This window comes from Lolium rigidum, unplaced genomic scaffold (assembly GCF_022539505.1).
Source record: "Lolium rigidum isolate FL_2022 unplaced genomic scaffold, APGP_CSIRO_Lrig_0.1 contig_45531_1, whole genome shotgun sequence".
In the NCBI taxonomy this organism is placed as follows: Eukaryota; Viridiplantae; Streptophyta; class Magnoliopsida; order Poales; family Poaceae; genus Lolium; species Lolium rigidum.
Genome location: NW_025900620.1, coordinates 146,113 through 171,287, shown reverse-complemented (window position 1 = coordinate 171,287; position 25,175 = coordinate 146,113). Strand labels below are relative to the sequence as shown.

The following is a 25,175-nucleotide window of genomic DNA, read 5'->3' as shown; positions in this document are numbered from 1 at the left end:
TCCATGGAGCTTCGGAAATCTGGTGCTCCTCTGAAGTTTGTCCATGGAGCTTCGGAAATCTGGTCCGCCTCTCCACTGCTGACAGGTTGGCGGTCTGGCCATTGTGTTGTCACGAGCCTGAAACTGCTGCCCATCTTCTCATTCAGTGCTCATTTTCTCGGGAGATTTGGCACAAGTGTCTCGTAGCATCTCCAGCCCTGTCTCCAAAGTGTTCTCCCAAAAGACGCCGGATCGAACGTTTGGAGGACGTGTTTTGTTTGTGCCACGTTTGGAGAATGTCGCTTCCCAGCCGCGTCCCCCAAACAAAATTTCAGAAATTAAAAACTTGAACGAATTCATTCAAACTTTCTATATATTACATAGATTCGAACGAAATTCGATGAAATTTAAACTAAACCCTAATCTAGAAGTATCTGCGACGGCCAGAGGCGTCGTAGTACTGGTGGAATTTGTAGACCTCCTGCTTGACACGCTCGTCGGGCTCGTCAACGGGCTCGTCCTTCACCAGGCCGCTTGGCCCAGTCTCGCCGTCATCGGTGAGGTCCACGAGCGGCTTGGCAGTCGCGGATGGACATGACGATCTCCCTGTCGAAGTCGCCCCTCCAAGGCGTCCTTGTCGTTCAGCGACACCGCGAACACCGCGTGCAGCCATGGGCAGTCCTCGGGGTCATCGCTGCTCGCGATGAGTCGCTGCTACCGCTCGTACTCCGCCAGCAGCGCCGTCTTCCCGGCTGCCTCGTCGTCCTGCTCCTCCACCTTCACCTCCGCCTTCAGGATGAGGAGGGTGTCGCCGCCGCGCCATTGCTGCTGCCTGCTGCCGCTGCCGCCGCGCCTCGGATTGACGGGCAGCGTCGCGAACTCTAAGTCCTCCTTCACCTCGCGCTTGGGGGCGGTGTAGGGTGCGGCGCGGTGCTACGAGGACGGCGTCGATTGCGCCGGCCCTGACGAGGAAGAGTTGGAGGAGGACGAGTACGTCCTCCTCGGCTGCCAGCGCGCTGCGGGAGACAGTGGCGGCGAGGACGGCTTATCCAACCTTGGAGCCCCGTTGTGGATGCCGTCGATGACGTTCTCCAGGGTCCGCCCCGGAACGCCCCACAAGAGGACGCGTCCGTCCTTGTTCCAGCTGTTCCGCCGGCCGATGAGGCCAGTGGTGTTGTTCATCCCGATGTCGTGCTGCGCCTGGAAGTAGGTGACCCACCAGGCGTCGTTGCCGGTGGCCGCCCAGGTTGGATCTGCCCGCTCCTCGGCGGTGAGGCGGGACTGGCGGGCCCTGATCTTGTCCCTCCAACGCTCCGTGCCCGGCGACGGCAGAGGCGGTACACCTATGTCGTTGACGGCCATCCTCCACCCGCTGCTGCTTGGCAGGCGCATGTCTGGCGGGATGAGATATACCGCGCGGTACAGCGCCCACGCCTCCGCCACGGTGAGGCTGCCGCGGCTGAAGCCGTTCGTCGCGGCGTTCTTGCGGAGGACGGCGACATTGGCTAGGGAGAGGAGATTTGGGAGCGGCGTGAGGTTGGAGCGGCGAGGGATTGGGACGGTGCAAGAAACAGGGACGCTCTTAATGTACAGCGTCGGCAGGCGAAGCGGCAGCGGGTCCTTGGACACAATAAATGTCGGCGCGGATGGCCACGCGGTCATGCACGATGAGACGCGTCCCTGCGCTGCCTGGGAAATCTGGGACGCCATTAGCATCGCTTGACCAAAGGTAGGCAATGAGGTTTTAGGCTCCCAACCCGCTGACGCGTCAAGCCCGCGCCTCCTCGCCTCGTATTTCGTTGTGTCCGGCGTGTCCGGAGCGTCCCCTGTGTAGCGGGAACGGGCTCGAGCGCCAGACACCGTATTGGGCCGTGCCGGACAAAAATAGGCTTTGGGGCACGCGGCTAGGAACGTTTTTCGTCCGACGCGTCCCAAATCCCTTTGGGGGACACGGCTGGAGATGCTCTGGCGCCTTTGGCCATGAACAATGGTTGATAAGATATCTTAGCTTAATCCCGTCATGTAATCTAGATATAATAATAAAACCAATGTATAATGAGTTATCTTTTAGTCTTAGCTCTAGTAACGAGGGACATGTAGGACGACACATATCTATCTGCCGCCTTTGTTTGCCGCCGAGAAATCGCATCCCCACATCTTGATGGGTGCCATGACTTACCATTAAATTTCATATTATATACATATTAAGTTTCTCAAGAGTGATTTTGCAGAAGATGGATGATGCTTTGTGTTTGATCAAATTCTTGCATGTGTTTTTAGAACTATTGCAAATCTTGCTTTCAAGAATATAAATGGTGAACTTTTCAAGAAACTTACTTTTTCTATTTTGAAAGTTTGACATAAACTAGTTAGACCTAGAAAACTGAAACTAAGAAACAAGTGGGTGACAATGTGAAAGAGTATGACATTAAAAAAGCATTCAGCAGTTCAGATTAAAATCTACAACGGTCAAGTTTTTAATCCAGTATTACAATTGGCATATATGTAGCTTGTGCTGTTCATAATTGGAAAAAACATCAAATTACTTCACATGCTTTTGCGGATAAGAAAGTATAACACACAGTCTACTAAATTATTATTCCATCTTTTATTTATTTATTATTCCATCTAACACCACATAATACATGACCCTATCAAACTTTAAGTTCAATGCCGTGACATAGCAAGGGCGGGCCTATGGTCTGCTCGTGGTTGAAATATGATTGAATTTGTAGTTAAACGTGCGAAACGGAGTAGAGCCCGCATAGTTTTTTCTCCTTTTCAATATATGTTATTTCAGGTGTTTTGTTGTAGCATCTAACCCTTGTGGCGATGTAGAATCAGCAAATTTATTTCTATATCAGACGTATCAAATCATGGAAACCCTTTTACCTTTGTTATCAGGTATATATAAACGTGTTCTCGGTTATTTTTGTTGTTTTTTTGCGGTCTCATTTTTAGTAAACAACACATCGACTAAATAACAATCATCACTAATTGACAACACTTGTTTACACAAAACATTTATACTTTATTATTATTTTGTGCTAGATCTGAAGTTGTTATTTTCATTGATACATATAGCACATAATCTTTTTTATTTGTATTCTATTTAACAACATATATTTGAACTACTAAAAAAATCAATGTTATAAAATTGAAACAATTATCATGACAAATGCAATAAATTTTAACTCGGTTCGCCGTGTTCTTTTTTTCGTTTCATGAACATTTCCCTACAGTGCTTCCGTCTAAATCTCGGTAAAGCATAACGGGCGAAAAATAATCACATTCATATCTAACATTTACGCTTGTTATATGCATTTTTTTTACAAATGTGTGTATAAATTATAGTACCTTGAAATATCACGATAGATGATTCTGGTACCGTGCCCAATAAATATTTTTAAACTATATATATAGATGATTGACAGGTTCATTTGGAAGCCTTCCTTCGCACCATCTGAAGAACGTGCATATGGAAGAAAAAAAAAAGATGTGCATACTATGGGAGCAGAGAGCTAGCGAGCTAACCATTGACCATGGATTCTGGATATGCATGCACCACCATACAACCATCACTCCATATGCCATGCACGTGCTTCCATGTGCCAGCACATATCCATATTGCTTTCTGAAGCCCACGGAGAGCGTAACTGACGGGCGCAGCGCTTGTGTTGCGATGAAGAAGGTGACCGGAGAGGAGCTGAACAATCTCTACTAATAAGTTACGGATCGATGGTGTTGGTAGGTCAAAATAAATTTTCGTCCGTCAATAAAATCAGAACAAATTTTCGTCTGTCAACATAACCGCGATGGCTTGGCGTTCTGCGACCGCGTCCTCTAGGAGGCGGAGAAGGACGAGATCCAGGCTGACCATGGTGGCTTGGTTTGGTTTGGTTTGCAAAGAATCCACGCCTGAGCTTCAGCTTCTCAAACGAAGGTCGAGTTAATGAAATCCTAGGTGATAAGTTAGATAGTATGTAATGTTCCGGCTCTACATGCTACTGGCTCTACGACAATAATTTTGCAGCTCAGTAATCGATCTCTAAATGCATTATGTCTCTTCCTTCCCCATTTTGTTAGGCTCTACATGCTACTGGCTCTACGACAATAATTTTGCAGCTCAGTAATCGACCTCTAAATGCATTATGTCTCTTCCTTCCCCATTTTGTTAGCATCTTTTGTACGCTAACAAGATCATTGGATATACTAATTTGACTATAAACGAAAAAAATAGAAGGTTTTCCTAATCATAGGCAATTCCTATTACATGTAGATTTTACAAAGTATCTTTTCAGTGCTTCACTAAGTTGGTCACTAAAATGTATAAGCGACGAGCAGATGCAGGCTGTTTCATTTGATGTGAATTCAACAGAAGATATTAAATATTTTCTGCCAAGTTCGTTCATATATGATTATATTTTTGACAACTATTATTATTTAATATATACTTACTTATTTTGTTGTTGCCTCGTAGCAACGCACAAGCACTTAGCTAGTAACTACTCGGTGCTGATGGACCCTAAGATCGTGAACACGGTGTGAGAGCTCGTCCGTAGCTTCCTCATTGTCTACTCGGAGGGGCCAGAGTACGTGGAGGGGTGGCTCATGCAGGTCGTCACGCCGGTGCAGCCTGGAATGCCGCCGCATGCCTTGCAGGACTCTATGTGCACCACCAGGCTCAGAGCAGCCTCGCTTTGGCCGCTGAGATAGCTGACAAGTAACTTTGTACTATGATGAACGGAATGCAGCAAAAAGGGCTGGAAATACATCAAATTGGTAGTTCAGATTAAACAGAATATATTGCAAAATTCCTTGATTTAAGTTAAATCTATTCTATTGGCCACTGGTTCTTATATCTTTGTATACCAATGCTGATAAGGCATCAGCTGAAAGCTTAATAACATGGACAGTGGATTAAGTCAGCCATCACCAAATGCCTACACTTTAGATGACTGAAATAGATAGGTAAAAGTATGACTAGCACCACTCCACTACCACCCAGGCGCATCCAAACTCTGTTTGGCTTACAGTCTGTCTGTTGATTGATCCTGCATGATCCCAAGACTTGCTGGAGCAACGAAAGTTCATGTAAAATCCAGAATTAGAGTACAACATGATTGCATAACGAACTCTCAGGCAACATCAAATCATAGGTTGGCAGCTCCGACCACGTCAGCAGGAATAACCAAGGGTCCATGCTAGTTTTCTCAGTGCCATTTAGTACAAAATGGTTGTTTTAGCACCTCCATTTCCTTCAAATGACACACGATATGCTGATTCATGCATACTCTACAGATAACTAAGAGCAATCAGCACCTCGCCAGTAGATGGTGTGTCTGCGGTCTCTTCCCCTGACTGATCTAGTGAGCATAGTTCCACTTACGGGTTTGCAAAGCCCAACATCAATCACTGAAGTCACTTTTCTTTTCTCGTTATCCTCGTCAAAGTGCATATCAAATAACATAGCAAGGCACATAACTTGGTGGGTTAACATGTAGTCCTCACATGACACAGACAAGTCTCGGAGGATGTGAAGATTCACCTGCAAGTCGTAAGAGCAAGTGTGAATCCACAAGAGATGTGCACCAAACAGAAATTGAGAAAGCAGCTCAAAGTACAAAGTACAAACCTCAGCTTCCATTGCACGGAGATCATTGTGCCATTTTAAAGCCACGGTGTTTTCAGAAATCAGCTGTAATCTGAAAAGGGGTGGCCTAAGAGGATATTCTATGCTAATTTTAATCTGCAATTGAAGACCTGTAGTGAGAAAGCAAGCACGCATGGAGATTCTTACACTAAGGACGATAGGAAGAGTGACTCGAGAATTTACCTTGGCCTCCAGCATGACTTTTGGACCATTCTTCAAAGTTTTACTCAAAACCATCGTGAACTCCCTGGAAGCATAGTCCTCCCAGGATTTGTCGATAGTTATAGTACCTTGTACAGTTTCTTGGTCACATGTCAGTTCCTCCAACTCAGTATCACTGTCCATTAAGAAATCAAGATCATCCTCATTTCTCCCAAAACTGTGTGAGATGCTTAGCTTAGATGGCGTGGCGCTCTTTGTTATAAGGGATAAGCCTCTAGAATGGTTTCGAACTTCAGGTGACACCTCTGAGTGCGACATTATGGAACCACTTGGGTTATGTTCAGCAGCAACCACAAGCGGAAGTTCCCCATCCTCTGCGATACCCTCAGTTTCTTGCCAGTTTGTCACAGATCTTCTCTCCGTATCACTGTCAACACTTCCTGCAGGCTCACTCACCATTAAAGCAGAACAAGCCGATGGCTCAGGAAAAAACCCTGTCAATGACCAACTATGCAGATTACACAATGGGGTGCGTGATGCCCACGGTGTATTCTGGTGTTCTATTTGAGGCCACTTCAGCTTAGTTAAATAATTAAGTTGCCACCTGTAAATCACAGACTCGAAAACTTCAAAGAGATGCAATCAATCAAGCTAGATATGCATACGAGTCATAAGTATCAACAGAAAGATGTTTCACAGATTTTTTCCTATTTCAATAACTCATGCAGCATGTCTCAGAATGACATGTACGATGAAGCAAAGGCATCATCAGAACAAATTTGTCAACCAAAATACAATGCAGCCATCTGAAAGATCTACCATCCAGATTTTGCTATTGACATTCCAAACTGCAAACATTGTAGAGCAGGTCACTCACGTGAGAGACATTTGGGCAACTTTCCGAGAGCGAATTCTCTGCAAAATAGTCTGTGCACGATTCTGCTGGCGGTATAGTGCAAGCCCAGATGACAAATCAGCACTTCTCGCTGCTCTGTTAGATTCCCCGGCAGATAAAGGAGCTTCTGGCAGGAAATCTATACCAGCTAGATGCTGTACCCACTTGTATGGACGTGACTCCTTTTCACTAAAATTTGGAGCCTCCCCAGCGTAAAGCTTAGCCATCTGCATAAATTTATAAGGGTCACATTTTTAGATTATAATAGAGAAGAGCTAAAGAGAATCCAGAATAGTACCACATGCAGCTTTTTTGTTTCTAAACTCAATTAAAATCAATCGTGCGACCCTGCCTAACTGCAGGAAAAGTACTAATGCATGGAACTATGGACCAGTTGAGGTTGATAGTTGATACACAACATAATTACCAAAGAAATCCGATAACAACAGGAAACATGTGCATATAAACTTATGAAAATCAGGTGCTCTGGAAAACACACCTGATGAGGCAGCTCTAAACCAGTGTCATCTGGAAACAGGTTGCACAGAATATTGCTGTCCACCCCCTCCGAGTTTTCGGATCCAACACAGACAACATTCAACTTTGCCAAATATTCAAACTTCAGGGTTATTAGCTTACGACGCTTGGTTCCAGAAACTTCAGTATCATATACATGGAGAACAACTTTAAGTGGATGAAGTTGATATGCCAACGCAGGATTATTAGCTTCCTTCGAAGTCTTCCTGGACCTTGATCTTCTTCTCTGAGCATCTTCTTCATCATCAATTGCATCATCATCCATCCGATTATTATCATCATTTGATAAAGTGCCTGCTATAGCAGATACATAACATATACATCAGTAATCTCAAAGTTATGACTTACCAACTGTCACATAGGCAATTTCATTTTGATGTATGTGCGTTTATCTTGTCAGAAACCCGAGCATAAAATGAACAATGAAGCAACCGCCAAGTAGTGACATGTTATTCTATTTTCATTCAAAATTTACAATAGATGGCGCAGCTTCTAGAAAAGCTTGCTGAATGCTGCTATGCTGCAATACTGAGCAAAAATTCCACAAACAAGAAATAGATATTCACTAAGGAAAACTGCATTTGGTTATTAAGTATCTCACAACACCACCACATCCTAATTTACAACTTGTAAAGCTTAAATGAATTTTGTCCAGACTGTAGTATAGATCATAAATCCAAAGTTCCAACCATGAATCCCTGTTCTTGCAAGGATACTGCCACTAAATTATGAAATAGGAATGTTCAGAATCTTAATAAGGGAACAGTGGCAGGGAGACACAGCTATGCAAGATTTTGATATTCGTTAGATGTACTACTCCATTCCAAGCAAATGTAACTTACCATTTGCCTCCTTGGCTTGCTGTTGAGCAAAAGTTTGAGCATCCTTTGTGCTTCCACTTATCTCCACTTCAATATTCTCTCCAAATGCTTCTTTCTGTCCTAATAACTGGGTATAGGTTATATACAGAGGAGACGGGAGCAACTCAGCTGCATGGTGCTGCTTCAGTTTCTTGGTATGCAGCATGCCCAGCTGCTGCTGCACTGGCAATGATGCTTTCTTCAGTGATTTTAAATGCGACGGGAGGCTTGAAAGGAATTTCTTCTGAGTTGCAATTGTCCCCATCAAGATGCTCTTCTGTTGTTCCAATTTATCATGCCGCTCACATAGCTCTTTACGCTGTGTCAGTATTAACAGATATTTCAGATAACAGAAATCAAATTGGAACAAACCAGCGCGAATGACTAGAAAGAGCACACATATTCAAAGTACTAGAGACACTTAAGCAGTTTTACCACGATGAAAAATTAATGTGCAGAAATGAACCAAATTATAGTAGCACAACAAGCCCACACGTATATTTTTAATAGTGCACAAATTGACCTAGTGTCACGTAGAAGGTAGGTTAAACAGAGTTCTCGGTAAAACACTGTATTCTAGTTATTAAACATGTTCGCCAAGATAATGAGTGCGGCAGCATGCCAAACCAAACAATAATTGGGAGGTTTTTAGTAAATGCTACTTCTGTGATATTAAATTGATATTCAATGCTCTCTTGTACCCAAATTTAAAAAATTACAAACAAGAAGTTACAAGATGGTTATTTCGTTTGGTTATTTTCCTAATCCTTCCAAATAGGCCACCATCAAAAACAAACTATTCAACCCTCTGTGTGCTCTCTGTTAAGATGAATTTCGTTTTTTATGCATATATGAGACAATGGGCACTGCATTCAGCTGAAATTACAATGGAACAGAACAAAACAATTTATTGATGATAACTAAAGCTCCAATCTGTATGAAAACTTAACACAGTAAACAACCTGGACGAGCTCAAAGTTGAGGCGCTCGAGCATGAGGTCTTAGTAACTCATGCTTTTGCGATACTAAGGTAATATTTCAAAGCTCTCTTGAAGCAAGTTAAAAAGATTTAAGCTCTGATTACAAAATGGTTATTACGTTCGATAGTTTTCATGATCCTTCCAAGCAAGGTCCCCAGCCTAAACACGCTATGCAACCCTTTGTGAGCTCTATGTTCACCTGAATTTAGATTTCTATGCATCTATGAAACCATGGGCACTGCATTCAGCTGGAACTAGTTTAGACGAGCAATTGAAGAGAAGACAGTACACAACCTGCACGAGCTCAAAGTTGAGGCGCTTGAGCATGAGGTCGTGGGCGGCGTCAGCCGCGAGTGTCTTGTCACGGATGTCAGCAGGCGCGGCGCGGTGGAACTCCTCCTGGGGCACGAGCTCAATCCCGGGGTGCTTGGTCTGGAAGTCGAGGCACGACCTAATGGCCTTGACGTAGTGGTTCTTCTCGTAGAGCAGGTTGTGCAGCCTCAGCGTGGTGGAGTCCACGGGCGCCTTGGCCGCCTCCGTCTCGCCCTTCACCCTGTCCTCCTCCATCAGTATCTCCCTGTTCACCTGCGCAGACAAATCCAAACTCTGGTCAGATCCGAAGCTAGGGTTTCTGCGGACGTGCGGCAGGGTTTTGGGGCGGGGACGCACCTGGCGGAGCGTGATGAGGAGGAGCGACATCTGCGCGACGAGCTCGTTGAGGTCGGACTTGGGCGCGCCGTCCTTCTTGATGGCGAGGATCCGCGCGGCGACCTCCTCGACGGAGGCGCGGGTCTCGGCGAGGAGGTCGTGGGGAGAGCGGCGATTCGGTTTGGTGGTGGTGCTGGGCGCACGCGCCGGCGCCTCGACGTCCATGGCGGAAGCCGCCGCCATCGATCCGGCCGGAGACGGGAGAGACGACGCGAAGTGGGAGTGGGAGTGTGGTGGGTCGGGTCGGATTCTGCCGTCTGACCTATGTTCAGGGCAGATTATTGGGCCTTTCTCGGGAAATTGGAATACGGCCCAGTTGGCGGGCGAGAAGTATCCGGCCCAAATTAGGAGCCGACAAAAGCTACACGCGGGGTTTTTTTTTTTCCAGGACGATCGAACGCAGGAGAACCAACGTGTGAAGTTGATCTGACGGTGGAAGAGGCGGCCGATCTCCGGCCGACCGACGACTAGCGTTTCCGCCGAACAGATCCATCTGCCCCTCCTCTCGCCTCCTTCGTGCCTCACCGGCAGCGAGCGCCACCGTCCACAGTCCGGCAACCACGGGCGCCGCGGCCGCTCCCACGACCCCGGAGACCACCGGGCGGCGAGGTGCCGTTGCTTAGAGCGAGGCGGAGGCAATACAGCGGCGGGAGCTCAGGTCGGGGGCGGGCGCAGTCTGACGGCCTGAGCGACGACGGTGGCCGAGCCGACCGAAGGAGGAACTCCGGTCGGGGGCCTCCGCGGCTAAGCGCGTGACGACCGACCTCGCCGCCCCGCGTTGAACTCCGGCGAGCGGCGACCGGCAAGTCCCTGCCCCCTCCAGTTACTCTTCCCCTTACCTTCTTCCTCAAATCCTAGTATACGTAGTTAATGCTGGATCGTTGTGTCTAAACCTTAGGCCCGTCGGACGAAATTTGATTGAAAAAGATCAAAGGCTAGCCAAGTTAAGGGGAACCATCAAATCTCCCGAGGAAGAAACCTGCCCCTGGGCTCGAACTCGAACTCGGAGATCTCCACCGGCAACACGGCGTGGAACAGTGACGGCGCGGGAGAGATGGGGGCGGGGGATGACGCGCTGTACGAGATCGGTCGCCACGCGTCAGGATCCCACGAAATCCCTTGCGTGAGTGTGGAAGTGGAACCACCCAGATTTTGCAGTTCGCTCCATTCTTTTGGCCATCTTTGTTGTTATGTAATAATAATCCTTGCAACCACAGGAAAGAGATGAAACCACTCAAGCGAGTGGTGGCGGTTCAGGTGAAGGAGGAGGCGTCCTCTCCTATCTCTCCCTCCAAGGTTGGATCATTACCCTTTTACTACCCTCCAATCGATTTCACATCCTCCAAATATTCATACCCATCCGGGAAAGGCCCCTGACCACTAGCTTCCCTTGGAAGGCGTGAGCAAGCTCAGGGAGAGGTGGAGCAGGTATGGCGCACTTGGGGGAAGCAAGCCGAAGAAGAGGGATAATGCAGCGTCCTTGTTCGTCTCGCGGAATGCAGAATATGTCGCTGTAGCTGTTGGGAACCGCATCACCATCTTGAGAAAGGGCGATGGCTATGTATCACCCTGCGGCATATATACAAGTCAGTGAACTTTCTGCTTGTTCGCACATTGCATTGAGTATTGCAGTAGTATAATTCATTGGAACTAACTATACAAGCTCTACTGGTACAAATCCTTGTGTGAGGATGCTCGTACATTACATTTTTAAATTACTACCTCCATTCCACAATATAAGCCTTTTTAGCAAACTAAAATAGTTTGCTAGAGCCGCTTATATTATGGAACAGAATGATAGTTTACACTGGGAGTTGCTTAAGCTATCTTTCTTTTGTCTTGGCAATATCATTTCATGCTTGTAATAAATTATTAAAAGTGATATTCATGATCTGTCAAATGCCACCTTAAAAACCATTTGATTACCATAGGTTAATGCTGCCGTGGCAGTACAGTTTGTAGCTTGTTACTACTTGCTACTTCACATAAAGGATCTGCCGAGGCTTGAATTTGGTGATGAACTTGTAGTGAAAATTCAAACTTCATATATAGAACTTAGGAGCCGTAGCATTATATATTTACAATTTTGTTGTATGAAAATGTTAGTGCATCTTGCATTCTGTTTCATGTGCATTGGGCTTGCATTAGTTTTCACAGGATTGTGATGCATGGAAGTTAATCGAAATTGTTGTCATATGATACTTTAACTAGTATTTTTCGTTTCCTTCTGGTCAGATAATAATAGAATGGCTTTTTTTACAAATGGGGCCTGGCTGGAGGACCAAGGCATTTTTGGAGTGGTGGATGATTTAAACTCGTTGTATCTGATAAAAGAAAATGGAGATGCATTAACTAGGAGAACAAGCAATCAGTTGAAGCTATCTTCTCCTATCGCTGATTTGCTTGCGCAGGATGCTTCAAGTTCACAAAGGTGATTCTCTGTTATTTGCAGTTAAGAGCCTTTCCTTTAAAGATGTAATTTGTGATTGTTGCTAATATTTTGGCAATAGCTAATATGATCTTTCTAAACGTGTTAGGGGTTTCTATATTTTTACTACTGATTGCATGGTCCATAAATTCAATTACAATGAAGAACCGGAGGCAACTTTATACCAAGTTTCTATAGTGACTAAAGAGGCACCGTCAACTAGGCCTCCTCAGTTGCCTAAGAGTTTCTCGTGTGTTGATTATCATCAAGATCACTCATTAGTGGTCCTAGTTGGGGATTCCAGTCTTTCATCAAGCTCCAATGGCTCTTCTGGTACCTTTCCAGTTATCTGTTCTCTACTGCTACATCCATCACTTGATATCTGTTTTTCACTATGATAGCATGTGTAGGGAAGTTCTGCTATATAACCATTGTATATTAATGTATCCTGTCTTGATAATAACATTTTCATCCTGGAATAACATATCATGAATTTTTTCCGTATCCCACAAGAATTTGGACAGTGGATTTTAAACACCCAAAGCTACTGCCCATTGCTGCAGTTGTTTCTAGGGAACCCTTGTTTCTAACTTTTTCCCCCGTTATGTTGTAGGAACATATTTTCTATATATATTGAACTTCGATGGATATCTGGAACTTCGTCTTTCATTACAGAGCATGCAGTTGGAAGGGGTGTTTTCACCTCCTACAGATAAAAAAACTTTGGTCTCACTCCCAAAAGTCAGAATCTCACCTCACGGCAAGTGTATTGCTACATTAGATTTGAATGGTTCCGTCAACATCTTTGTGCTTGATGGAGATATGCGCTCTGTTTCGCTTCATCCTCACGGAAGTGGTGCTGGAACACCCCTGTTTCGTGTGAAGGATATCAGTTGGTGGACAGATAGTATTCTCATGGTAGTAAAGGAAGATGGTAGGATTAGCATGTACAGCATTGCTGAGAATATGGTAGTTTCAAAAGACGACCCTGTTTTATCTACACCACTGTTGGAAAAGGCAAAGGCTGTCGAAGGATATACATTTGTTTTGCAATCTAGCAGACAAATGGATAGTGTTCCTGGGGATCTTCTACACACTGAGATGGATAAAATATTTTGGAGCCTCTTATCATTCTCCAAAGTTACAGTACTGGAGATGTACTCTGTTCTCATCAGGGAGAATCGTCAAAAGGAGGCTTTGGATTTTGCCTCCGAGTATAATCTAGATAAGGATGACGTGCTTAAAGCATGCTGGTTGCACTCTGCTGGAGATATTCATGATATACAATCATACTTGGCGAACATCAAAGACCAAGCATTTGTATTATCAGAATGTGTGAATAAAGTTGCACCTACAGAAGTGGCTTTGAAAGCCCTATTTTCTTTTGGCCTTCGTATAACAGACCGTTACAACTTTTCGCAGCCGGATAAGAGCAACGAGGGCTCAGCATGGGACAGTCGTATCATTAGGCTTCGTTTATTGTGGTACAACGACTTGCTGGAGACATTCTTGGGAATTAATATGGGAAGGTATGTTACCATTCTTACAATTTTCTCTTGCTAATAAATGTAGTCAGCTCATAGGAAGTGTTCACAACTATACTCCAGCTGTTGAACCATATTCATCCTGCAAAAGTTTACAAATAGAAATAATTTAACTTTTTCGGTCATATTACATGCATTGACCATTCTGAGTCTCAATCCAATTGTTTTTAAAATGTGCTATAGATGTTTTACTGATTTATCCCTCAAGAAATCAATTATCCTTGTGTTGTGGACATTAGCATGTTGCCTCCCAATGAGACACAGGGAAGGAGTCGGCTAGGAAAGAGTCTATAAACGGGACGACTTGAATTAGGAAAGATGAGTTAGAGATAGGATTAGGAAAGGTTAATTCGGAACAGTGATGATTAGGAAAGTATAGTGCCTTGGATGTCAAGTTAGGAGGTATTATATATTTGTTGGTCATGTAAGTTATCGAATTAAGCAAGAACAATCAATGTAATCTCTCCCTAGTTTTCTCTCTTCTCAACCTATGTCTTCCCAACCCCTCCCAGCTGCGCCGTCTGGCTATCTTCTGCACGGTAGTTATCCCCTTGTGGATCTAAGTCCACAACACCTTGTCACCTTTTGCAATTCCCAAATGAGCACAAAGTAATGTTTTTCTGGCTCTTGGTTTAGGTGCATCAAGTAAATGGGAAAATAAGAGGTTGTTAACACTCAAGTGAATGCTTTGTGATTTTTCAGGTCTAGCTAGTGACTCGAACATCTAAAAGATTGTAGGTTGATTTGTTTACTTCTTCAGAATGTCAATTTCCAACTTCACTGCACAGTAGTGTTAGCTCTCACCAAAAAACTCTTCATAAGTTGATTGCACAGATGACTTACGCATTTCTTGTAGCTAATTGTGCTGTTCTTTTTATTTAGGTTCTCAGCTGGTGAATATAACAAGTTCCGTTTGATGCCCCTTGTTGATACTGCTATTGCTCTAGCTGAAAGTGGCAAAATTGGAGCCCTTAATCTTCTCATGAAGCGCCATCCATATACTATTTCTTCTGACATTTTACTTGTTTTGTCGGCGATTCCAGAAACTATTGCTGTACAAACTTATGGTCAGTTGCTTCCTGGGAAATATCCTCCTAGTATTGTAATATTAAGAGATGGTGATTGGGTTGAATGCGAACAGATGGCATCATATATAAACACTTCTCCTGGTCAAGTGGTCAAAACAGAAATACTTTTAAAGCACTCTACTGGTTTCTTATGGCCATCTGTCGCTGAACTTTCGGAGTGGTACAGGAGCAGAGCTAGGGACATTGACTGCTTAAGTGGACAGCTGGAAAATTGTATTGCCATGATAGAGCTTGCATGCCAAAAGGGAATTGTGGAGCTGCAACCATTCTTTGATGATATGAAATACCTCTACCGAGTTGTATATTCTGACGAGTTGAATGAGTTTATAATGAACCTTGCGACCTGGGAAAATTTGCCTGACTATCAAAAGTTCAAAATCATTCTCAAAGGAGCCAAAGATGAAACAGTTGTTCAGCGACTAGACGATATGGCTATCCCTTTTATGAGTATGCACATGATCTCGTCAAGTAATGCTGACAAACAAGAAGAATCCTACCTGACTAGATGGATGAAAGAGGTTGCTGCTGAAAATGAGCTGGCCGTTTGCTTGTCTGTCATTGAAAATGGTTGTGGGGAGTCACCAATCCGTGGGCTCTTCAAGGATCTTGATGAAATGATTGAAACAGCTATTCACTGCATTTATGTATGCTCTGCAACTAACCAGTGGAATACCATGTCATCAATTTTGTCAAAGTTACTCCATAAGACAAAGAGAGAGAAATCTTTAATGGCCAGTGAAGAAGATTTCAATCTGAAAGATGCTAAGCAAGCTCTTGGGACTTCTGTGGTTTCCTATGATGACATACAGCATGTGTGCGCTGATATCTTATCTGGTCTGGGTGATAATGCACGGGATTCTTATTGCCATGATTCAAGAGCCTACCAGTTTGATAACATAAAATCCCTTGATATGCGAGAGAAGATGCTAAAAGTTGCTGAAGGTCACGTAGAAGTAGGGAGGCTCTTTGCTTATTACCAGGTACTGATATCTCTTCTTCAAAGGAAAGTTGCTGTTTAAGTCAACTATAAAATTGCACTAAATCAACTTTGGTTCCTTCGGGTATTTATTTTCACGTAGGCATGCATACAATGTTAACTGCTTTGCTAGCACCTCCAGTAAACTATGAAGCTTTAGTAGCAGCATATTTCTTTTTGTACCGTGTTTACTTGTTATCAATAGTTTTGAGCAACTAGATAGCTTGATGCCTGGATGTGGTCAACTGTTTACATCATTGTTTGTTTTTAACTCATGTCCTACTTTGGCAGGTACCAAAGCCAACACATTTCTTCCTTACTGCTCACTTAGACGAGAAGAATGTAAAACAACTTATACGGCTGATCCTGTCAAAATTTGGTAGACGTCAACCTGTTCGATCTGACAATGAGTGGGCTAATATGTGGCGTGATTTGAAACTCTTCCAAGAAAAGGCATTTCCTTTTCTTGATTCAGAATATATGCTCGCAGAATTCATTAGAGGGCTTCTAAAAGCTGGTAAATTTTCACTAGCCAGGAACTATCTTGGAGGTACTAGTGCAGTTTCTTTGTCCGCAGAAAAGGCTGAGAATCTCGTTATCCAAGCTGCAAGAGAGTATTTCTTCTCAGCTTCTACTTTGTCCTGCAATGAAGTAAGTTCATGCCACCAAATTCCTTTTTCATGCATTATGTTGTCACTGATTAATATTACTAACTTGGATTGTACAATCATTTGCAGATTTGGAAGGCTAGGGAATGCCTAAACCTGTTACCAAATAGCAAAAATGTTCAAGTAGAAACTGATATAATTGATGCTTTAACTGTCAGACTTCCTTCTCTAGGGGTGACTATCCTTCCTGTTCAGTTCAGACAGGTAAAGGATCCTATGGAGATCATCCGTATGGTGATTACGAGTCAAACAGGGGCATATCTTCATTTCGAAGAGATTATTGATGTTGCTAAACTTCTGGGATTAAGAAGTGAAGAAGAAATAGCTGCTGTTGAGGAGGCCATTGCTAGAGAAGCAGTGGTAAATGGTGACCTCCAGCTAGCCTTTGATCTGTGTCTGAATTTGATTAAAAAGGGTCATGGTGAAGTCTGGGATTTATGTTCTGCAATTGCAAGAGGTCCTCAGCTTGACAATTTGGATACAACTACCCGTGAAAAGCTATTGGGCTTCTCCCTGAGCCATTGTGATGGAGAATCTGTAGGGGAACTATTGAATGCTTGGAAGGAACTTGATGTCCTTGGTAAATTTGAACAATTAATGGTATCAACAGGAACAAACCCTCCCAATTTCTTTCTTGATGGCTCTACATATACACCTCTTCCTGTGCAAAGTGTGCAAGACATACTTGATCTCACAGAAGATATTAGCCATGATAGAGATCATGTGGGAATTGCTAAAGAAATGCTATCAAAGGTTTGCATGGACTTAACAAATGATGATACATATAGTTGGGAATCTACATTTGCAGAAAATAGGAAACTATTGTCATTCTCTGCACTGGAATTGCCATGGCTTTTAAAGTTGTCTAATGGTGAGGTGTATGATGGTAACGAGCATTCTTCGGAGACAAATCATTCCATCAGGAGATATCGCTTTTCATCAAAAACAGAGGCAACAAATAGCATCTTATATTGGTTAGGTGTAAATAGCTTTGCTCCCAGTGATGATCTAATCATGTTTCTTGCGAAGTCTGTAATGGAGCCTCCCGTTGATGAAGATGATTATGTTCTTTCCTGTTCGATTCTTCTGAATCTCATGGACCCTTTCAATGGAGTGAAAACAATAGAGGAAGAGCTCAAAAACCGAGAATGTTATCAAGAGATTAGTAGCATAATGAATGTAGGAATGATATATAGCTCCCTCAACAGTTCGAAGAAAGAATGTTCTACTCCTGAACAGAGGAGAAATCTCTTGCTTCACAAATTCCATGAGAAGTTTACCTCGATAGATTCAGGTAGGTCCACTAAAAACAACAGTATATCAAGGCAATAGCTGAATCGCGGCCTCAGTTTATTTGTTGAATACTCATCTAGTCCAGTGTTCTGTTTTTTATGAGATGGCTTATTGGCAATTATTTATTTTTATAAATCAGACTAGATTTTTGTGATACAATTTCACCACTTTTGCCAATTTGGCACTTTGATGTTCATTTATATGATATTTACTTTATCTTTACTTTTACTATGATCAGATGACTTGGACCAGATTGATATGGCACATGCCACTTACTGGGGAGAGTGGAAATCGAAGTTAGAAGAGGAGAAACGGATGGCTGATCAAGCAAGAGCGCTAAAAAATGTACTGCCTGATATAGACACGTCTCGATTCTTATCTGGTGACGCTAGCTATATCAAAAAGGCTGTTTTCTCCTTTGTTGACTCTGTGAAGCTGGAGAGAAAGCATATACTAAAGGAAGCAGTAAATATAGCTGAGAACTATGGCTTGAAGCGAACTGAGGTCTCTCTCTCTCTCTCTCTCTCTCTCTCTCTCTCTCTCTCCAGGGCTGCAGTCCATGCAGAATTATCTTGTGTTTTAGTTTCCTTCTGATGTAAGCTTCTCATATCTGATACCTATATTATCTCTTGATTAACTGTAGGTGCTTTTACGATTTCTGGGCTGTGCTCTTGTCTCTGAATATTGGGATAATGACGATATTCTGAATGAAATTGCTGAATTTCGGGAGGATATTGTCAAATCAGCCAAGGGGGTGATTGATATGATATATTCAGATGTCTATCCAGAGATCGATGGGTATAATAAGCAACGCCTCTCCTACATCTTTAGCATCCTTTCAGCATGCCATTCGTATCTTAAGAGGACTAGTGAGATAGAATTAACATACCAAGAACATGTCCATACACATAAGCTTGAGCCGTTTCAGTATTACAAGGTCCTAGAGGAAGAGTGCAAGAAAGTCTGTTTCATTGATGGCTTAAACTACAAAAACATTGCTAGCCTGGATAATCTGAACTTTGAGCATTTCAATGAAGAGGTATGCCAGAATATCCATGCATCAACCGTCAGTGCTCTAGCTGATATGGTACAAGCTCTTGTGAGTATGTATGTTGATGTACAGGCTAAGGGTCTTGTATCACGTCAAGGTGTTTACAAGCATTATGTTCTTGGCATGTTGGCATCTTTAGAAGGCCGCAATGAAGCACGATCAAACAGCACAGATTGTGAAAAGTTACAAGCGTTTCTCAGTGAAATTGAGTTGAACTATGATAGTTGCAAGGAGTACATCCAAACTCTTCCTGCCACAGATATTTCATACATCATTCGGAGGTATTGCACGTTATGTTTTCCTTCCAACTTAGCGAGAAGCCATCCACATGAACCTTCATGGAAGAAACCTCTCTGTATGCTGATAACGCTTTGGGTTAAACTTGTTGATGACATACCAAGGCAGTCAACCGTTAGCTCGTATGAAAGGACAGGCTACTTGGATCCAAACCGATTATCTCACTGCATGAGTGCTTTCAGACAGCTATTAATAAATGATGAGATAACAGTGCACCAAGGTTGGGATGCCATCTCCATGTTTGTACAAGCTGGCTTTAACAGTGAAATGATACTGGACACATCACACATTTGCCGAGCTATGATTCTTTCTGGATGTGCTTTCAAAACTGTAGTTGAAGTGTACTACGGAGGACAGGAACATTTGGAAAGTATGGGTGCAGACTCAAGGAATCCTTTGGATCTCTTAGAGCTTTATGGTGCTTCTACAGATGGCTGTTTGTCCGATCTGATCAAAGGCTCTTGTGAGTCTGAGGTATTGCTGCATAAGCTACTATCTTCATTGAGCCAGTCGGCAGGGGAAGATGCCGGCTCTCTTGAAATGATCAGATCTAGTGTCTGGGGAAAGTTGATAACCTTTTCTGAGAACATGCAGCTAGGTAGCCAACTACGTGTTTATGCTCTGCAGCTGATGCAATGTATAACAGGAAGCAACCTCAAAAGCCTCCCAAATGAGATTGTTTCACAGGTTGAGCCATGGGAATTATGGTATGAGCCTGGAACAAGTGTTTCCATAGCTGATGAGGGTACGACTCCCTCTAGCAGCATCACATCGACTCTAGTGGCACTCAGATCTAGTCAGATGATCACTGCAGTTCTGCCAGATGCTAGTATCACGCCTGAAAACTTGTCGAGCCTTGAATCTGCAGTATCTTGCTTCTTACATTTGTCGGAACGTGCTTCTTCTGTGGAGAGTGTTGCTGTTCTGGAAGCAGTGCTAGAGGAGTGGGAGCAATTGTTCTCTTCCAAAGAAGAATATGTTGCACCTCAAGAATCTCCAAAAGAGGCAAGCGACTGGAGTGATGGATGGGATGATGGCTGGGAGGCCCTACCAGAAGAGCTGGAGAATCCAACACAAAAGCAAGATGGTGTGTCATTATCTGTCCATCCTCTTCACAGTTGTTGGATGGAGATCATGAGAAAACTTGCAGGGTTTGGTGAGCTCCAGAAGGTCATTGAACTTCTAGATCGAGCATCTTCAAAACATAGCATGCTGCTAGACGATGAAGAGGCACACCGCTTGCTTGAACTCCTCGTATCTGCACCGAACTGCTTCATGGCTCTCAAAATCATTCTACTGCTCCCATATGAAGCTCCACAGTTGCAGTGCATGCAAATGGTTGAGGCGAAAATTAGGGAAGGAACTGTGTCCACCTCATCAAATGCTGACGGCTATGAGCTGCTGGCGTTGGTTCTGTCCTCTGGAGCCCTGCAGAAGATGGCTGCAGAGGAGGGATACTCCAAACTTTTCTCTCATATATGCCATATTGTCGGACAACTCGCGAGGTCATTCCAGAATGATCTCTGCGCACAATGGGAAGCTGAATCTAACACATCGGAGACGTCTAAGATAAACCGGTCTTTACTGTTTGGTAAGGTCTTGCTCCCGTGTTTCATTTCTGAACTGGTGCTCAACCGACAGTATCTATTGGCTGGGTTTGTCATCTCGAGATGGATGCACACCCCTACATCCCTCGGTCTGATAGATGTCATCGACCCCAGCGTGCGGCGCTACCTGGAAGGTCAGGTTGCCCAAGCTCAGCAGCAGGTGGGAGAGCGCGAAGCTTTGTTTACTGAAAACGAATTGTCGATAAGCCGCACATTGTCCAGTTTAAGATTGAAGTTGGTTTCTCTTTTGCAAGCGGCGTTGGTAGCCCTTCCGAACCGAGAGTCTTAGATATTTAGTCTGGTGTACATTTAACTCGACCCTGCTTGTGTAACTGTAACATGGTGAATATCATTACAAGGTTAACTACTAGCAGTGGCAGGAAGCTTTAAGAAAATGCAAGAGATACAAATGTTCTGTTACTCTGTTTAACGGAGGTTGGTTACTCCTTTTGCCTTGTTTTACTGCATCGACATTTACTGCATCAGCATCGGCATTCACGATCATATATATTCAGCTGCATTATACTTCAGAGCAATGAAGTTACATGCATTTCCAGATATCAATCCGCAGGTATTTTGTGCTAAAATATCCTAAGAATGCAAAAGAATTGGCGGGTGCTGTTAGAAGTGTAAAATTGTACTAATCCGGGTGAATCTCTTCTGATCTTGAGTTACTCCTCTTTAGTCTTTAGTCCAAATACAAAATCTATCTGAAGCTGGTTTGAAACAGAAGAACTTTTGTTCTAGAAACAGGTCTGAAACGGCAATAACATTTTCTAACTAGGTGCCGAACTACTGAAACATGTATGAAAACTGAAAGATTTTCATGTTGCATACGAAACGTGACTGAAATTGGACTGCAATGCCGCCGGATCGGCATGAGACTGGTTTGAAAGACCTTTTTGGTCTGAAAAGTTTGAAATGCTAGGAATGTTTTCTGAATCATCTCTGAACCAGGCCAGAAAAATTGGTTGGCCGTTAGAACTCCTATTACAAATTCAGTGACGCGATTAAAGCTTCAGCACTATTTGTGCCGTCTAAATCACCATCAAGCGGCAAAATAAAGACAGACACTAACATTTACTTTGTTCGTTGCAAAGGGGCCCTTTCCTCGCATGATTAGTCCCCTGAATTCGTGCTCACCGTGTTGCATTACATCAGACATCCAGTCTATCCGTGATCGGTACGGAGCCGGAGCATTTGCTATAACAGCGTGCAAGCAGCCGGAGTGATCAGAAGGTCGGTACCCGAAGGAAGGGCCGTGCTACGGATTGAATTGCATCCGGTGCCCGCACTGCTGGCTGGAGTAGTCCGCTACCGACGACACTAGTCCACCATTGATGGTCGCCGCACTGCTGCGTGAGTCGCTCCGACTTTAAAACCTCGTCACCTCTTGGAGCATCCACGGTGTTGTCAAATGCTAAATATGCCACCTAATAGAAAATGAATTTGGTGTTAAATAGCTAAGTTTTCTACAATATGTAGATTGCCAAAAAGACTACATCATTCTCTCTCCTTTTACATGGCCCATAATAAAGAGAGACACTAGAGAGAGAAGAAAGAAAGATAATTTAGCTGTAGAAAGGAAGCAAATTTGGTGCACATGAGCACCAGTGCTCTCAGTTTTGAAAATATTTAAAAACTGTATTTCTATATTCCAAAAAATCATCACATTTATTCCATGAATACATACACATGTTCTGAATATTCATGCAAAATTTCGGTAAAAATTACATTGTATTTTGAGCTACAGGGAAAAAACAAATTTGTGGCTACGTATAGAGGTATATATTTGTCAGAAATTTGTCTTTTTTGTATAGCTTAAGATATAACATATTTTTCTCCAAATTTTTTACCGTACCTTCAGAATGTTTATATGTATGTGGGTATTTAATTTCATATTTTTTAAAATCCAAAAAATATGATTTTTAGAAATCAGGAGCACTGGTGCTCATGTGCCAAATACACTTTTCGTAGAAATATCTACTTGCTCCCATGTCATAATTTTTGGCTATGACAATGCCTTCCACAATGGAGGAGACCAATGCCAAAAATCAAATTCACTAGTTCCTCCATACCGGTATTTAGAACTACTATTTGGCATACACGATGGATGCTCTCGGCTGAGACCAACGGCGGCGCCAGGAAATTGCTGGTGGGTATTCCCACCAGCCAATTTTTTTTTCTCAAAGCAAACAAAAACAGAAGCAAACGCCTACAATTTTTACAAAGTTTGGAAAACCACAAACAAAAGCCTATATAAGCTATATTTTCAGTTGGACAATAATTTTAGTAGAACTGTAACAATTATTCCAGTACAATAATTCCAGCCTCGCGTTGGCGGCGTCGTCCTTGAGCGTCTCGAAAGACTCGACAATAGCCCTCTGCTCCGCCGCCCTCTCCTCCTGGATAGGCGCATCAGGGTCATCGGAAGACCATGATATATCGGAGTCGGAGTCCTCTGCGGCTGCAACGGCCGCCAGCCTGCGCTGTTCCAGCTCGGCGTCGACCGCCGCATGGGCCGCCCGCTCCTCCTCTGCTTCCTCCTCCGCGAGATCCAGGGCCACGGCGTCCCTGACCGGGTCGAGGAGGTCACCGGTGTTGTCGTCGTCGTCGAACTCCTCGTCGGAGCTCGAGGACGGGGGAGGTGGATGTGGAGGTGGAGGGGCGGCAGCCTGGCCGCGGTCGGCGCTGCTCATTGTGGATCCGGTGGAGGCTGAGCGACAGCGGCGCTACGGTGGAGGGCGGCTAGGGTTTAGTGGGGAGGAGATGAGATGCTCGCGCCCCTGTTTATATAGGTCGGAGGCAGAGAGACGGCCGCGCCACGCGTGGCATCGTCATTACTACGTGCGCAGAGTTAGGCGACGGCCACGCACCACGCGAGGTATCGCCATTTACGCGGCCGCGATCGCCGAAACGACGCCTCGGCGCCGATGCGGCGGAGAAGACGCATCGACGCCGGGTCACCGCCGGGCGGGCCGGACAAAACGTCCGCCGGACGCGAGCGGACACTTTCCACGTCCGTGCAGCGTCCCGTAGAGACGCATCCGAGGCACATATTTGGGCCAGGTTTGCGTCGCCGCGGACGGCCCGGTCACTTTGCGTCGCCCCGCTGGAAGTGGTACCAGACGCATTTTTGGCCCAGCGAACGAACGGTCGCTCAGTGTTCGTTTGCGTCGTCCTGCTGGAGATGCCCTAATAAAAAATAAATTGGGCCGAAATCTATTGGTATGCCTGGGCATACAGGGGCATACCCCTGGCGCCGCCCATGCGGTGGAGGCTGAGCGACAGCGGCGCTACGGTGGAGGGCGGCTAGGGTTTAGTGGGGAGGAGATGAGATGCTCGCGCCCCTGTTTATATAGGTCGGAGGCAGAGAGACGGCCGCGCCACGCGTGGCATCGTCATTACTACGTGCGCAGAGTTAGGCGACGGCCACGCACCACGCGAGGCATCGCCATTTACGCGGCCGCAGACTGCCGAAACGACGCCTCGGCGCCAGTACTGGCGGAGAAGACGCATCGACGCTGGGTCACTGCCAGGCGGGCCAGACAAAACGTCCGCCAGACGCGAGCAGACACTTTCCACGTCCGTGCAGCGTCCCGTAGAGACGCATCCGAGGCACATATTTGGGCCAGGTTTGCGTCGCCGCGGACGGCCCGGTCACTTTGCGTCGCCCCGCTGGAGGTGGTACCAGACGCATTTTTGGCCCAGCGAACGAACGGTCGCTCAGTGTTCGTTTGCGTCGTCCTGCTGGAGATGCCCTAATAAAAAATAAATTGGGCCGAAATCTATTGGTATGCCTGGGCATACAGGGGCATACCCCTGGCGCCGCCCATGGCTGAGACTACTCATAGTGGGAGTAACTTCACTAGTAACTAAGTGTCCACCTCAGCAAATTTGCTTATGTGGCAGTGAGTTAATGAGGAGAGAGGATGATGTAGCCCCGCTCACCGACGACGCTACACCAAGACCAACAAGTCCCCCAAGTGGACCGATGACACGGGCTCGAGTCAAAGCGCTACATGATAAGGTGAACTCACTCCTCACTACCCTTGATCTCGATACCCCATTGGATGGGCTGCTACCTCAGGCCGATATGCTTTGTGTTATCAGGTATGAACCTCGAGAGAAGGACAGCACAGCAGACCCGAAGATGGACAAGGAAGGAGGAGAAGAAGAGTCCCAGCTGAAGGACGCCCCTCAGGGCCCCGGCACTGCCGGCCTCAAGCCCCCGGCACTACCGGCCTCCAGACCCCGGCACTGCCGTGCCCTCCAGCTGAAGACTCGACGAGAACCAAGACCGGCACTGCCGGCCTCGAACCAGCGGCACTGCCGGCCCATCCTCACCGGCACTGCCGGCCCCACCCCTGTTGACTTCATCTCAACCGTCGATTTCGTATCCATGGACCAGGATAATTTATGTAATTCCGACTTCACCCCTGTACGAAT

The 25,175-nt window shown here is 45.0% G+C and overlaps 2 protein-coding genes across 2 annotated transcripts; one reads left to right on the top strand and one right to left on the bottom strand.

The window, feature by feature from the left end:
• Positions 1 to 4,749: 4,749 nt before the first annotated feature.
• Positions 4,750 to 9,957, bottom strand: LOC124681502 (THO complex subunit 5A). The gene is made up of 8 exons (XM_047216412.1): positions 9,736 to 9,957; positions 9,361 to 9,651; positions 8,069 to 8,405; positions 7,189 to 7,520; positions 6,672 to 6,916; positions 5,816 to 6,398; positions 5,615 to 5,728; positions 4,750 to 5,527 (listed from the first exon to the last, which is right to left on the bottom strand). Exons 1-8 carry the CDS (start codon positions 9,955 to 9,957, stop codon positions 5,285 to 5,287), a joined length of 2,367 nt encoding a protein of 788 aa, XP_047072368.1. The 3' UTR covers positions 4,750 to 5,284.
• A 1,296-nt stretch (positions 9,958 to 11,253) lies between these two features.
• On the top strand, positions 11,254 to 21,176 carry LOC124681503 (MAG2-interacting protein 2). Its single transcript, XM_047216413.1, has 9 exons — positions 11,254 to 11,360; positions 12,010 to 12,205; positions 12,312 to 12,512; positions 12,814 to 13,731; positions 14,629 to 15,814; positions 16,102 to 16,461; positions 16,548 to 17,772; positions 18,010 to 18,275; positions 18,415 to 21,176. The coding sequence occupies exons 2-9, from the start codon at positions 12,021 to 12,023 to the stop codon at positions 21,013 to 21,015; spliced, it is 6,942 nt and encodes a 2,313-aa protein (XP_047072369.1). The 5' UTR covers positions 11,254 to 11,360; positions 12,010 to 12,020; the 3' UTR covers positions 21,016 to 21,176.
• Positions 21,177 to 25,175: the final 3,999 nt, after the last annotated feature.

Bases quoted from the DNA above. Each gene is read 5' to 3' on its own strand.
- LOC124681502 (XM_047216412.1), bottom strand. From the start codon at position 9,957: ATGGCGGCGGCTTCCGCCATGGACGTCGAGGCGCCGGCGCGTGCGCCC. The intron at 8,406-9,360 runs GTTGTGTACTGT...ATACTGACACAG, and splicing joins TCAACTTTGAGCTCGTGCAG to CGTAAAGAGCTATGTGAGCG. The intron at 5,528-5,614 runs GTTTGTACTTTG...TACGACTTGCAG, and splicing joins TCCGTGCAATGGAAGCTGAG to GTGAATCTTCACATCCTCCG.
- LOC124681503 (XM_047216413.1), top strand. From the start codon at position 12,021: ATGGCTTTTTTTACAAATGGGGCCTGGCTGGAGGACCAAGGCATTTTT. The intron at 12,206-12,311 runs GTGATTCTCTGT...TAAACGTGTTAG, and splicing joins GATGCTTCAAGTTCACAAAG to GGGTTTCTATATTTTTACTA. The intron at 16,462-16,547 runs GTAAGTTCATGC...AATCATTTGCAG, and splicing joins CTACTTTGTCCTGCAATGAA to ATTTGGAAGGCTAGGGAATG.